The sequence below is a fragment of the Lynx canadensis genome, chromosome B4, assembly GCF_007474595.2.
Source record: "Lynx canadensis isolate LIC74 chromosome B4, mLynCan4.pri.v2, whole genome shotgun sequence".
Classification (NCBI taxonomy): Eukaryota; Metazoa; Chordata; class Mammalia; order Carnivora; family Felidae; genus Lynx; species Lynx canadensis.
This window is the reverse complement of record NC_044309.1, coordinates 121,998,546-122,012,620: the sequence shown is the minus strand read 5'-3', so window position 1 is coordinate 122,012,620 and position 14,075 is coordinate 121,998,546. Positions and strand designations below refer to the sequence as shown.

The following is a 14,075-nucleotide window of genomic DNA, read 5'->3' as shown; positions in this document are numbered from 1 at the left end:
ATCTTTGTTTCATCCACTGGAACATTTGTAACACTCTTAAGGCTATTTAATGTGAAAAATAGCATGTATAATACAATTGCCAGACAGATTCAAATAATGAAGCCAATTCTAAAGAAAGGAAAAGCTAAAACACTATTTGCAATCTAAAAAGTCACATATATTTGCCATATAGTCCTCAATGAATCTATAATAAATTAAAACTTTAGCAGTATAAAACTCTTAGAGGTCAGATGATTTAAGCTAAAAAAGACTTCCCCTCAGAAAACATTCCCAAAACCTAAAACTCAAAGATTATTTTAATGTACCTTTTCTTTATCCCAATTAAAGCAACTAAGAAAACAAACATGCCGGTAAACAAGCAACTCTACTAGGTATTCACAAGTTTTACTATAGTCAAATTCAATTCAAAGGATCACATACTTTTAGAGACTCATGTTCTCAAACTTCAGATAATTGAAAACCTAAACAGAGCTCAAACAGAGAGTGAAAAATACAGGTGAAGCATATATACAATCAATTCTACCTTTTTATTACTATTACCTATGAATGCACCTGCAGGCATATGTGTGTTTTTCATATTGCTGAGTGACTTGGAAGTCTCAGCACAGTTGGGGATGCCTGAGCTAACGCTACATGGGGAGTGAGAGTCGAACGGAATTGCAACCCACCATCTCCACTGCACATGTGCACACACATACACAAACTGTGAAAAGCTCAGTTGCAATTCACCTCTCCTCTTCTTTCCCACCCAGAGTCTGAACTTTCACTGTGAATTAAGTGAATTAGCAAGTAGAAAATTAATAAATAGAAAGAGATCCTGAGTGCTACACAGACAAGTCCTGAAGAAAAAATGACTTGACCTGAGTATTTCAATATATCAAAATTTTTACAATGAAAACTAAATTTTCTTCACAGTCATTTAGCATTTTCACATATTTATGTTTCAAAAATTATTCATAAACAAACAAAAGGTGAGTTGAACGTAGTCTGTTTAATTCCAAAACAATAGTACTCAATTACTGTACAATAATGATTCTTAATAATTGCCTCAATTTCTCTCTCTCCTTATTTTCCAGTGTATGGTTACCAAAGTTTAACCTTTGGCTAGCTTATTCCATTTTTACAATATCCTCAGAATCTATTACTTACCTTAGTACCATTTCTTCAGGTTATTAAGGGAGAGATTTTTTTTTTTTTTTAACATTCAGGCAGTAAATTGGAAAGACTTGAACATGGATTGCAATGGAGAACAAAGGAAAGAGACTTTAAAATGACCCTTGGGTGTCTAGTTTCACAGACTGAGTGAACAATGGTATGCATAATTGAGACTCAGAATATGAACAAGAAGGTAAATTGACAGAGGAAACAATATGGTCTACTTTTAAAAAAACTGATGCAGAGACAGTACTAGACATCAAGGTAAAATGTCCAATAAGTACCTGATCATACCAAGTAAGACTCAGTAGAGAAGTCTAGCATATAAATTCTGGTGAAACAATGTAAGGCAAGTATATCTAGTGAATAGTAAAATGGAGCATATTGGAAGATATTAACAATGTGTATTACAAAGAGAGTATCTAAAGAACATGTAGAACTCTTTTAAAGAGTAAAAGAGATAAAAACAACTCAACAGTAAAATAAGCAAAAGAATATGCATGAACTGACAATAAAAAGAGGATACCTAAATAGTCAAATAAGCATTTAAAAGATGTTTGAATGCTTTAGTTAATAGAAAAATTAAAGTGAAATACCACTTTTTCTCTTTTCCAAGAGGCTCCATGCTGGCAGTGTGGAGCCTGCTTAGGATTTCCTCTCTCTCTCTCTCTCTCTCTCTCTCTCCCTCTCCCTCTCCCTCTCCCTCTCCCTCTCCCTCTCCCCCATCTCTCTACCCCTCCCCAGATCTCTCTCAAAGTAAATAAACTTTAAAAATATAAAATAAAATAAATGTAAATTCTAATAACCAAGTGGAAGAGCAATGTGGTAGCATCAAATCAAAGATGTATCTATCATATGACCTGCTGTGTAGGGAGCCTAGAGAAACTATTGTTCCATGCACAGACATCTCATTTCAATGCAGAATTGTTTATGATACCAAAAAACTTCAAACAACCCAAAAGTCCATCAATGAGTAAAACGTATCAGTCACACAAAGGATGATTGTTACAATGAATAAATTAGATCAACTTTTCTATCATACCTAAAGAGGTCTTGAAAACAATACTGGATGATCAAAACAAGAGGCAGAAAGAATGTATACCATCTGTTATAACTTTAAAATAGACACATTAACAGGGAAATCTGCCTGGCTGGATATGTAGAAAAACCCCTCCTGGTATAAAACACCTAAAACTAAAAGAGAAAATAGAGATCACTGGAAGATGGCGGCGTAGGAGGACGCTGGGCTCACCGAGCGTCCTGCTGATCACTTAGATTCCACCTACACCTGCCTAAATAACCCAGAAAACTGCCAGAAGACTAGCAGAACGGGGTCTCTGGAGCCAAGCGCAGACGAGAGGCCCACGGAAGAGGGTAGGAAGGGAGGAGAGGCGGTGCGCGCTCCACAGACTGGCGGGAGGAAGCCGGGGCGGAGGGGCAGCCTGCCGGCCAAGCAGAGCCCCCGAGTCTGGCTGGCAAAAGCGGAGGGGCCGGACGGAGTGTGTTCCGACAGCAAGCGCGACTTAGCATCTGGGAGGTCATAAGTTAACAGCTCTGCTCGGAAAGCGGGAAGGCTGGAGGACAAAGGGAGGGAGAGTTGTTGAGCCCTGGACCACAGAGCTCAGCTTGGCGGGGAACAAAGGTGCTCACCAGCGCCATCTCCCTCACCCATCCCCCAGCCAAAATCCCAAAGGGAACCAGTTCCTGCCAGGGAACTTGCTTGCACCGCGCAAACACCCAAAGCTGTGCTTCTGCGGATCCATCCCTCCGGTGGGTCTGACTCCCTCCTGGTGCCGCAGGGCCCCTCCTGAAGTGGATCTCCGAAGGAAAAGCGAGCTGAACCTGCCCCTCCCGCCCCTGTGCACCTTGCCAATCCACCCCAGCTAATACGCCAGATCCCCAGCACCACAAGCCTGGCAGTGTGCAAGTAGCCCAGACGGGCCACGCCACCCCACAGTGAATCCCGCCCCTAGGAGAGGGGAAGAGAAGGCACACACCAGTCTGACTGTGGCCCCAGCGGTGGGCTGGGGGCAGACATCAGGTCTGACTGTGGCTCCGCCCACCAACTCCAGTTATACACCACAGCACAGGGGAAGTGCCCTGCAGGTCCCCACCACTCCAGGGACTATCCAAAATGACCAAACGGAAGAATTCCCCTCAAAAGAATCTCCAGGAAATGACAATAGCTAATGAACTGATCAAAAAGGATTTAAATAATATAACAGAAAGTGAATTTAGAATAATAGTCATAAAATTAATCGCTGGGCTTGAAAACAGTATAGAGGACAGCAGAGAATCTCTTGCTACAGAGATCAAGGGACTAAGGAACAGGCAGGAGGAGCTGAAAAACGCTTTAAACGAAATGCAAAACAAAATGGAAACGACGACAGCTTGGATTGAAGAGGCAGAAGAGAGAATAGGTGAACTAGAAGATAAAATTATGGAAAAAGAGGAAGCTGAGAAAAAGAGAGAGAAAAAAAAATCCAGGAGTATGAGGGGAAAATTAGAGAACTAAGTGATGCACTAAAGAGAAATAATCTACGCATAATTGGTATTCCAGACGAGGAAGAGAGACGGAAAGGTGCTGAAGGGGTACTTAAAGAAATAATAGCTGAGAACTTCCCTGAACTGGGGAAGGAAAAAGGCATTGAAATCCAAGAGGCACAGAGAACTCCCTTCAGACATAACTTGAATCGATCTTCTGCACGACATATCATAGTGAAACTGGCAAAATACAAGGATAAAGAGAAAATTCTGAAAGCAGCTAGAGATAAACGTGCTCTAACATATAAAGGGAGACCTATAAGACTCGTGACGGATCTCTCTACTGAAACTTGGCAGGCCAGAAAGGAATGGCAAGAGATCTTCAATGTGATGAACAGAAAAAATACGCAGCCAAAAATCCTTTATCCAGCAAGTCTGTCATTTAGAATAGAAGGAGAGATAAAGGTCTTCCCAAACAAACAAAAAACTGAAGAAATTCATCACCACTAAACCAGCCCTACAAGAAATCCTAAGGGGGATCTTGTGAGACAAAGTACCAATCATTTTATCACTGTACATGAGAAAAAATTTAAATAATCACAAGGACTTCTGGGAAATTTCAAAATTAAGATATTATCAAAAATGAAAAAGTAAATAAAGTTAATCAGTTTTTAGAGCGGCTTATTTTTACTGCCTCCTTACCAGGAACTAATAAAGAGGAATCAAATGGAAAAAAACAAAATAAATAAATAAATAAATAAATAAATAAATAAATAAATAAATAAGAAAATAGAAAATACTTTTTCATGACTGAATTGTCCATAAAAGAAATTACAAAAGGTCAAAAATAATCAACTATTGGGACTTCATTAAGATAAAAAGCTTCTGTACAGCAAAGGAAATAATCAATAACACTAGAAGGCAGCCTATTAAATGGGAGAAGATATTTGCAAATGACATATCTGATAAACAGTATCCAAAATCTATAAAGAAGTTATCAAACTCAACAAGCAAAAATCAAATAACCCAATTAAGAAATGGGGAGACGACATGAATAGACACTTTTCCAAAGACATCCAGATGGCTAACAGACACATGAAAAGATGCTCAACTGGGCCACCTGGGTGGCTCAGTTGGTTAAGCATCTGACTCTAGATGTCAGCTCAGGTCATGATCTCAGGTTGGGGAGATGGAGCCTCACATCGGACTCTATGCTGACAATGAGGAGCCTGCCTGAGATTCTCTGACCTCTCTCTGCCCTTCCCCCAGTCACCTCAAAAATAAATAAATACATAAACATTAAAAAAAAAAGATGCTCAATATCACTCAGCATCAGGGAAATGCAAATCAAAACCAGATGAGATACCACCTCACACCTGTCAGAATGGCTAAAATTAACAACACAAGAAACAACAGGTTCCCAAGAATACGGAGAGAGGGGAACCCACTTGCACTGTTGGTGGGAATGCAAACTGGTAGACACTCTGGAAAACAAAACAACTAAAATAGAACTACCCTACAATCCAGCAATTGCACTATTAGGTATTTACCCAAAGGATACAAAAATACAGATTCAAAGAGGTACATGCATCTTGATGTTTACAGCAGCATTATCAACAATAGCCAAACTATGGAAAGAGCCCAAATGTCCATCAACTGATGAATGGATAAAGAAGATGTGGTATATATATACAATGGAATATTACTCAGTCAACAAAAGAATGACATCTTGGGGCACGTAGGTGGCTCAGTCAGTTAAGCATCCGACCTCAGCTCAGGTAATGATCTGGCAGTTCACGAGTTTGACACCTGTGTCTGGCTCTGTTGCCAACAGCTCTGAGCCTGGAGCCTGCCTTCGGATTCTATGTGTCCCTCTCTCTCTGCCCCTTCCCTGCTCACACTCTGCGCGCACTCTCTCTCTCAAAAATAAATAAATATTAAAAAAAAAAAAAGAAATCTTGCCATTTGCAATGACATGGATAGAGCTAGAGTGTATTAAGTCAATCAGAGAAAGACAAACACCATATGATTTCACTCATGTGGAATTTAAGAATCAAAACAAATAAACATATGGGAAGGGGCGGGGGGGGGGGGGGACGAGAGACGGAAAGAAACCACAGTAGACTCTTAATGATGCAGAATAAACTGAGGGTTGATGGTGGGAGATGGGCTAGATGGGTGAGAGGTATTAAGGAGGGCACTTGTGATGAGCACTGGGTGTTGTATGTAAGGGATGAATCACTGAATTCTACTCCTAAAACAAATATTGGACTGTACATTAACTAAAATTTAATTTAAAAAAAATGAAAATAAAAACCCAAAAGCTCAAAAACAATGAGAAAGTGCCAATACAGATGGGTAAGCAAATGATGGAGCCTATATTTCCCTGGTAACTACCATTCCCTGACACTAAAGAAGCTGGTTTTTATGAACGCTGAGCACAAGTTTTAGGAGACAAAGCTAAGCATAAGAAAGGTGGAAAGTTGCATCAGAGACCCTCCCTGCCCACCCTGCCAGATAAAGTCAAAGCCTCTAAACGTCAACACTCTTTATGGGGCAGGGCACCTGGGCGGCTTATTCAGCCAAGCTTCAGACTCTTGATTTTGGCTCAGGTCATGATGTCTAGTCGTGACATGATAGAGTCATGAGAGATCGAGCCCTGCGTTTGGTTGGGCTCAGCGATGGGCACGGAGCTTGCTCAAGATTCTCTCTCCCTCTCCCTGATCCTGCACTCCTCGCACATGCTCTTTCTCTTTCTCTCACTCTCTTTCTCAGAAACAAATAAATAAATAAATATATAAATTAACACATAAATACATAAATGTTCTAAAGGTCAGCACTCTTACTATGTCCACTAGAAGAAAATCTGCCCAGCAAAAGGTGATAATGAAGATACTTGCCAGGGAAGACATTTCTTTTTTTAAACGTTTATTTATTTTTAAGAAAGAGACAGAGAAGAGAGGAGGTTAAGGGGAGAGAAAGGGAGAATCCCAAGCAGGTTTCACGCTGTCAGCACAGAGCCCAGCGTGGGACTCAATCTCACAAACTGTGAGATCATGACCTGAGCCAAAACCAAGAGTTCGATGCCACCAAGGCACCCCCAGTGAAGAGATTTCTGAAGTAGCCTCAGTACTGTGCTTACCTCTCTGGATAATCTTCTTTTAGACTTTGTCTAATAATTAATTTCTGCTGAGAAAGGGGAGAACAGTCATCTACTTTGGCAGAAAATTGGCGGTTTATTCCCTGGAGAGCGTAAAACAGTCTCTGGACTGAAGGGTTCAATTGAAAACAAGAGTACCCAAATGGAAACAATAAGAATCACATGACCATTTATATTCTAAATGTTGATACTTCTTTCAAGCACCCAACACTTGGCAGCTCAACTTTACACTATTTGTGCAGGGGCAAAGAGGACTCTTTTCTGAGAAAACTGTTCTAAAAGGGATATCCTAAAGAGATAGGCATCAAATGTTCCCCAGCCAAATAGCCCAGTTAGGTCAGATTGACAAACTCTAATACTCCATGAAGAGTTTCCAGTAAGCATTTTAGTGCTCCACTTAAATGTAAGTGGATGGTCAAGGATCATCATGAAGAAAGTCTCTAGTAGGAAGAAAGGAAACTCTTCCCAAACAAGACTAATAAAACAAGGAACTTAGAGGAAATATTACACAAGAAGAAAACCTCAAAAAAAAAAAATTTATCAATAGTCTTAAAGGAGAAATACTATATGCTTGCAGGAAGAACAGAACAATATTTCAAAAAGAGAGAAAAAAAAGAGCTCTTGGAAATTAAGAGGATGATAACAGAGGCTGACTCAGCTGGTAGAGCACGCGACTCTTGATCTCAGGGTTGTTTGAGCCCCACGTTGGGTGTAGAGAGTACTCAAAAATAAAATATTAAAAAAAAAAAGAGGGTAACAGCAAACCCAATAATTATTAAACTAAAGAACCTATTAAATATTGAATATCTTATTGAATATTGGTTGGAAGGAAAGTAAAAGCTGAATGGATAAACTGATAGATTCATATAGTGGAATACTATTCACTGCTAAAAAGAAATGAGCTATTAAGCCATGAAAAGACATGGAGGGACCATAAATGCATCTGAAAGAAAGTAAAAGAAGCCAATCTGAAAAGGCTATATATACTTCACAATTCCAACTACATGACATTCTGAAAAAGGCAAATCTATGCTGACAATTAAAAGATCAGTGGTTGCCAGGGGTTGGGGAGAGGGAAGGATAAATAGGTGGAGCAGAGAGGAATTTTAGGGCAGGGAGACAATTCTGTACAATACTATAAAGGTGGATACATGCCTTATATAGTTGTCAAACTCCACAGAATGTACAACACCAAGAGTGTCTAGGGATAAATATTCAGGGTGTCTGCTACTTACCATCAAATGGTTCATATAGAATAATATGAATAATATGTATGTATGTGTGCAATATATATCTGTGTGTATTTATCTATTTCTATGATATACACGTACAAAAATATTAAAAGAATGATGCAAAGGTAGCAAAATATTAACTGGTGAATCTAAGTGAAGGGCATAAAGGAGTTCAGTGTACTATTCTTGTGACTTTTCTGAAAGTTTAACTTTTTTTTAAACACAAACTCCAAAAAGTGCTACTTCCATTTTTTTCCCCAAATACCTAGATAGAGTTGATTTTTAACAATGACTATGATTAAAAATAAAAAAGCAGACAAATGGGTCATGTAACCACCACCACTTCAGCTACCCTGGTTCTTTTGCATTTTCACAAACTCCACCTACTGTCTCCTGCCCAAGACCTCTGCATATGCTGTTCCTTCATCCTCATCATCTTGCCCCAACTCTTTGCCTAGTTAACTGCTCTCCTTGCTTTACAGTTCAACTTGATCTCTCCAACCAGGTCAACTCCCTGGTCTCACAGCCTCATACACCTCTTCTCACAGCCATAGTTTTACATTTATTTGTATTTTTCTCTATTAAATGTCTACCTCACCCACTAGGTAATAAGCTAGGCAGGAGCAATGTCTGGTTTTGTTCATCATTTTAACCTCAACACTTATCACAATGCTTGGCACACAGAAGCTAAAAAATAAATAAATAGAAAAGAAAAGAAAAAAAATCGGGGGAAGGGAAAATGAAAGGTTAGAAATTAACAATTAACATTTATAGGGGCGCCTGGGTGGCGCAGTCGGTTAAGCGTCCGACTTCAGCCAGGTCACGATCTCGCGGTCCGGGAGTTCGAGCCCCGCGTCGGGCTCTGGCTGGCTCGGAGCCTGGAGCCTGGAGCCTGTTTCCGATTCTGTGTCTCCCTCTCTCTCTGCCCCTCCCCCGTTCATGCTCTGTCTCTCTCTGTCCCAAAAATAAATAAATGTTGAAAAAAAAATTAAAAAAAAAAAAAAAAAAAAAAAACATTTATATAAACAGCTGTGTTGGCCTCTTTGCTGTTCCTTGAACATGCCAGGCACATTCCCACTTCAGAGCCCTTCCATTTTGCCTGGTAGTCCCTTCCCACAAAAATTTCCATGCCTAGTTCCTTCTTTTCCTTTTCGAATCTTTGCTTAAATGGCAACTTGCAGATGAGGCCTTCCTTGACCATCCTTTTTCAAATTGCAAGAAATCTTTTACCCCAAACTCAATACATTCCTTAAGCACAAATCTGTGTTTTTTTTCTCTACAGTACTTGACCTAAAATACTAAATATCTTATTTATTATCTCTGTCTCTCCCCACTAGAAGATTAATGTCATAAGAGCAATAGTTTCCTTCAGAATGTTTAAAGTTTCTTTATTTATTTTTGAGAGAGAGAGCATGCACACATGCAAATTGGGGAGGGGCAAGGAGAAAGAGGGAGGGGGAGAGGGAGGGGGAGAGGGAGGGAGAGAAGGAGGGAGGGAGGGAGGGAGGGAGAGAGGGAGAGAGGGAGAGAGAGGGAGGGGGAGAGAGAGAGAGAGAGAGAGAGAGAGAGAGAGAGAGAGAGAATCTCAAGCAGGCTCCACACCACCAGCACAGAGCCCAATATGGGGCTCGATCTCACAAAATGTGAAATCATGACCTGAGCCGAAGTCAGATGCTTAACCAACTGAGCTACCCAGGTGCCCCACTCAGAATGTTTAGAATAAGGTCTAGTACAGGGGCGCCTGGGTGGCTCAGTCCGTTAAGCATCCGACTTCGGCTCAGGTCATGATCTCATGGTCCGTGAGTTCGAGCCCCACGTCGGGCTCTGTGCTGACAGCTCAGAGCCTGGAGCCTGTTTTGGATTCTGTGTCTCCCTCTTTCTCTCTCCTCCCCTGCTCATGCTCTGTCTCTCTCTTCTCAAAAATAAATAAACATTAAAAAAAAAATTTAGAAAAAGGTCTAGCACATAGTAAAAACTCAAATATTTGTTAAAAGAATGACTATGTCAGAATTTTGTCAAAATCTTTCTATGTTCAAAGTTTATCTTAATATATATGCAAAAATATACACACATGTTGTAAACACACAAAACTTCCAACTATCATGTATAACAAAGACTATCTCTTGTTTTAAGATTATACAATTCCTAATTTTTAGGTGTTAAAATATTCTTCCTTTTGCAAAATTATAGTTCCAAGTAACTAGTTTTTTTCAATGGTCTTATTTGCCATGTGACAAATGTTCAAATCTGTCAATGTATAATACTTCTTTGGAACTTTTATTGGTATATGAAATCTAAAAATCTGGAACCTACTGACATAACAGATTAAAATAACTCATCAGAATGTCATTTCACTCACTATCTTGCCCAACTATTCCACTCTTCATATTAGGAGACATTCTCCTTGTTATATTCAAACCATCAAGACTTTGATCCCTCTGGATGCTTCTTAACTGACTTTTCCCTTCCTTCATCCCTTCTTTAAAACCTTGCCATCCAAAGACTTCCCCTTCCTTTAAGTACATTACCTAAAATCTAAAATTTTTAAATCATTTTCTTACCACTCCAGCTTATATTCATCCTTCTCTCATCTGAACACCTTTAGGTACAGCTCATTCCAAACACTGGTTTGGTCCAAGCCAACTACATAAGAATCAGATTAAGAAAAGATTTTAAAAAGACAATTTCCAGAGTCTCAGTGCAGATTATAAGAATCAGAATTTCCAAGACTGGAAATTCCAAGATTTGTTTAAAAACCTTCCCAAGTGATTCTGATTCATAACATGGCTTAGAATAATCAATCTATAGCACTGAGTCTGAAATTAGTCATAAAAGACTTCAATTATATTAAAATAAACATAATTTATGTATGCCTTCTAGAACTTTTTAAAGAAGTCATAAATAAAAACATTTTTAACCATACTAGTTGCATATTTATCTCAAGATCTCAAATTAAACATTGAATATGCATGTCCTACGTTAAATTATACATATGAAGGCCTTAATTTTGAAGCAAATCATTTCAAATCCAATTGTAATATTTTGATGTAGATATACAGAGGCATTTTTGAAAATACTATATTGATATTATCATAGGAGGACATATACTGCAAAGAAATTGATATAATTAAAATGAGCAGCTACCAAAATTCACTTTAAAAAAATAAGTAAACCCAAATATAGTCTACTAACCTGTTTGTTGTTGTCTGCCATGGAAAGCTGCAATGCCAAGAGCATGGAGTCTGCACCACATACAGTAGTTCTCTCAGAGTCACAAAGAATGTGCCAATTCCTTCTGAACTCTTTAATCATATCCAAGATAGACTTTTGATTAAGCACAGCCATTCTCTGAAAGTAGAACAAAATGCAATGTTAAAAAGCTTTATTTTAATTGGAAACTAATATTTAACATGTGTAAGAAAGCAGAGTTAGGGAAAAATAAGTAGTGAATGAAAGGTCATTTCATATTTACTAAGATTGCTTTTAATTAAATTTAGGAAAACAGAACAACACAATTTCTGCACAATCATATTTTCCTCTCCTTTAGTTTTCTTAAGCCAAATCTTTTGAAATAACAAAATCCAACCTTCAGTCTGAAAATTCATATAAAACAGATATGTAAATTCTATAAACTTAGTAATTATAGACACAGACATAGCTAAGTAAAGGAGTTTCAAAATATGTTATATTTGTTTTGAGATAGATGGTAATATGTGTGGTAAATTAAAAAAAGAAAAAGAAAAAGACCAATTTCCTCCCATCCCTACATTATCCCAAAATAACTGGTCTACTTTTTTACCCTTTTAAATATGGGTCAGTCTAGTGACTTGATTTACCAAGTGAATATGGCAAGAATGACGTCATGGGAGTTCCAAGCCTGGCTCGCAAAAGGCCCTTGTTGAAAAGACTTACTACTACAGGGGCGCCTGGGTGGCTTAGTCGGTTGAGCGTCCAACTTCGGCTCAGGTCATGATCTCATGATCTGTGAGTTCGGGCCCAGCGTCAGGCTCTGTGCTGACAGCTCGGAGCTTGGAGCCTGTTTCGGATTCCGTGTCTCCCTCTCTCTCTGACCCTCCCCCGTTCATGCTCTGTCTCAAAAAAATAAATGCTAAAAAAAAAAAATTTTTTAATAAAAAAAAAAAAAAAAAAGAGTTACTACAGCATGCCTGATATCTATCTTTTGAAAGTCCTGCCTACAAGGTTGGCCCTTGGCTGCACCTGGGAACTCAGAATTCAGGAGGGTTCCCAGTAAGAGTGGCTCACTGTGGCTAAACTGTTTATACAAATAATATAGTTTATGCTGAACACAATGCTTTCTTTCTGAGTCTGGAATTTTAGAACACAGACAGAGGATACCTACATCAGTACCCTGGGCACTGCGTCTCTAAAGAGTTTTCCTGATAGACACTATTTCATATGGGTTGTCAAGACATTTTGCTGGAGGACTTAAGCATGTCCTATGTGACTCCACTAAGAACAGACTTCTGTAAGCTTATGCCTGATCACCCCAGGACTTTGCTTCCTGCACCGTCTCCCCATGTAGCTTCGCTCTTTGTTGATTTTGTTTAGCATCTTGTTGCTGTAATAAATTAGAGGTATGGGCACAACTAGATGCTGAGTCCTCTGAGCCTTAGCAGACATCCAACCTGTGGGTGGTCTTAGGGGCCTCCTGATACAAGGCTTTGCAGCTTTAGTTCTTACTCTCTTTCTTACTCTAGACTGCCATATGAAAAAGTCCAAGCTCACCTGCTCAAGAGGCCATAGAAAAGAGAACCACTGCACTCCAGTTGACAACCAACACCAACTCAAAGACATGTGAGGCTATATTAGGCTTTCCAGCCCCCATCAACCTGCCAGGGGAACTGCAGCCACATTAGTGATCCCAGGCAAGACCAGCAGAACCACTTAGCTGAGTCCAGCCATTGCTGGTCCACAGAATCTTAAGCAAATAAAGTGGTTGCTGTTTTAAATCCACTAAGTTTTGGATGGTTTGTTACACAGCAATAGATAACCAATACAATATCTAATATTCAGCAGTTTCTTGGTGCCAGAAATTTTTCAAAAGCTTAATATTTATTACCTTATTCAATCTTTGCAAGAGTCCTATGAGGAAGGTCTATTATTATCTTCATTTTACCTTTGAAGAATGTGATGCCCCATGTCACTCAGCTAGCAAATGGCAAAACAGACTTAAACCCAAGATGCTTAACTCCATAAGTTGTGCTCTTAAATCACTGTATTACATAACTTCTCTTGACAGACAAAAGTCTTTCAAAACAACTGGATGTAGTTCCAATGTCTTATAAGCCCAAGTGTAAACAAGGAAGTAATTCCTTTCTCTGAGTTTACAGTTATGCCTGCTAAAAGTTGTTTTTTCCTACCTCCTCTTAAGTATGCTCATTTCTAACATATTCATGTGCCATTATCTTATTTTGGGTATATTCTACTGTACATATCCCATTTATTAGCTTCCTGTTATCTTTTTCTTTCTTTATGTGGCATAAATAGAATTCCAGATATTTACTAGGTATTTTGGATTTATATGATCAAGAAAATGGGTACATAACATTTACAGCAATAATTCATAGTTGCATCAGTGATGCAATTTAAAGATACAAATAAAAAACTTTACAATATCTACATCTATACAAATACTAGTAAGTTGCTAAAAGTTATATTTCTCTTCAAAATATCACCTTCATTTCTTTTTTTTAAAGGCTTATTTGAGAGAGAGGGAGAGAGAGCGAGCGCACATGCCAGAGAGGGGCAGAAAGAGAGGGGACAGAGGATCCAAAGCAGACTCTGCCCTGATGGCAGAGAGCCCAATGCAGGGCTCAAACTCACAAACCATGAGATCATGACCTGAGCTGAAGTCAGATGCTCAACTGAGTCACCCAGGTGCCCATCACCCTCACTTCTTAAAAGAAAAAAAAAAAAAAAAAACGAAAGTGAAAAAGTAAATTTTCAGTGATATGATCAGTTTACCTGACAAATCTTTAGCACTAAATAATTTAGGGTATTATTTAAAAGTAATATGAGTTCAG

General features: G+C 38.9%; 1 protein-coding gene across 1 annotated transcript in view; it reads right to left on the bottom strand.

Moving 5' to 3' along the window:
- Positions 1-14,075, bottom strand: part of LOC115519504 (PARP1 binding protein) — a 66,163-nt gene that overhangs the window by 50,612 nt on the left and 1,476 nt on the right. The window contains exon 2 of the mRNA XM_030323512.1: positions 11,224-11,379. Coding sequence (XP_030179372.1) covers positions 11,224-11,376 — 153 coding nt within the window. The 5' untranslated portion in view covers positions 11,377-11,379. The remainder of the gene's footprint in view (positions 1-11,223; positions 11,380-14,075) is intronic.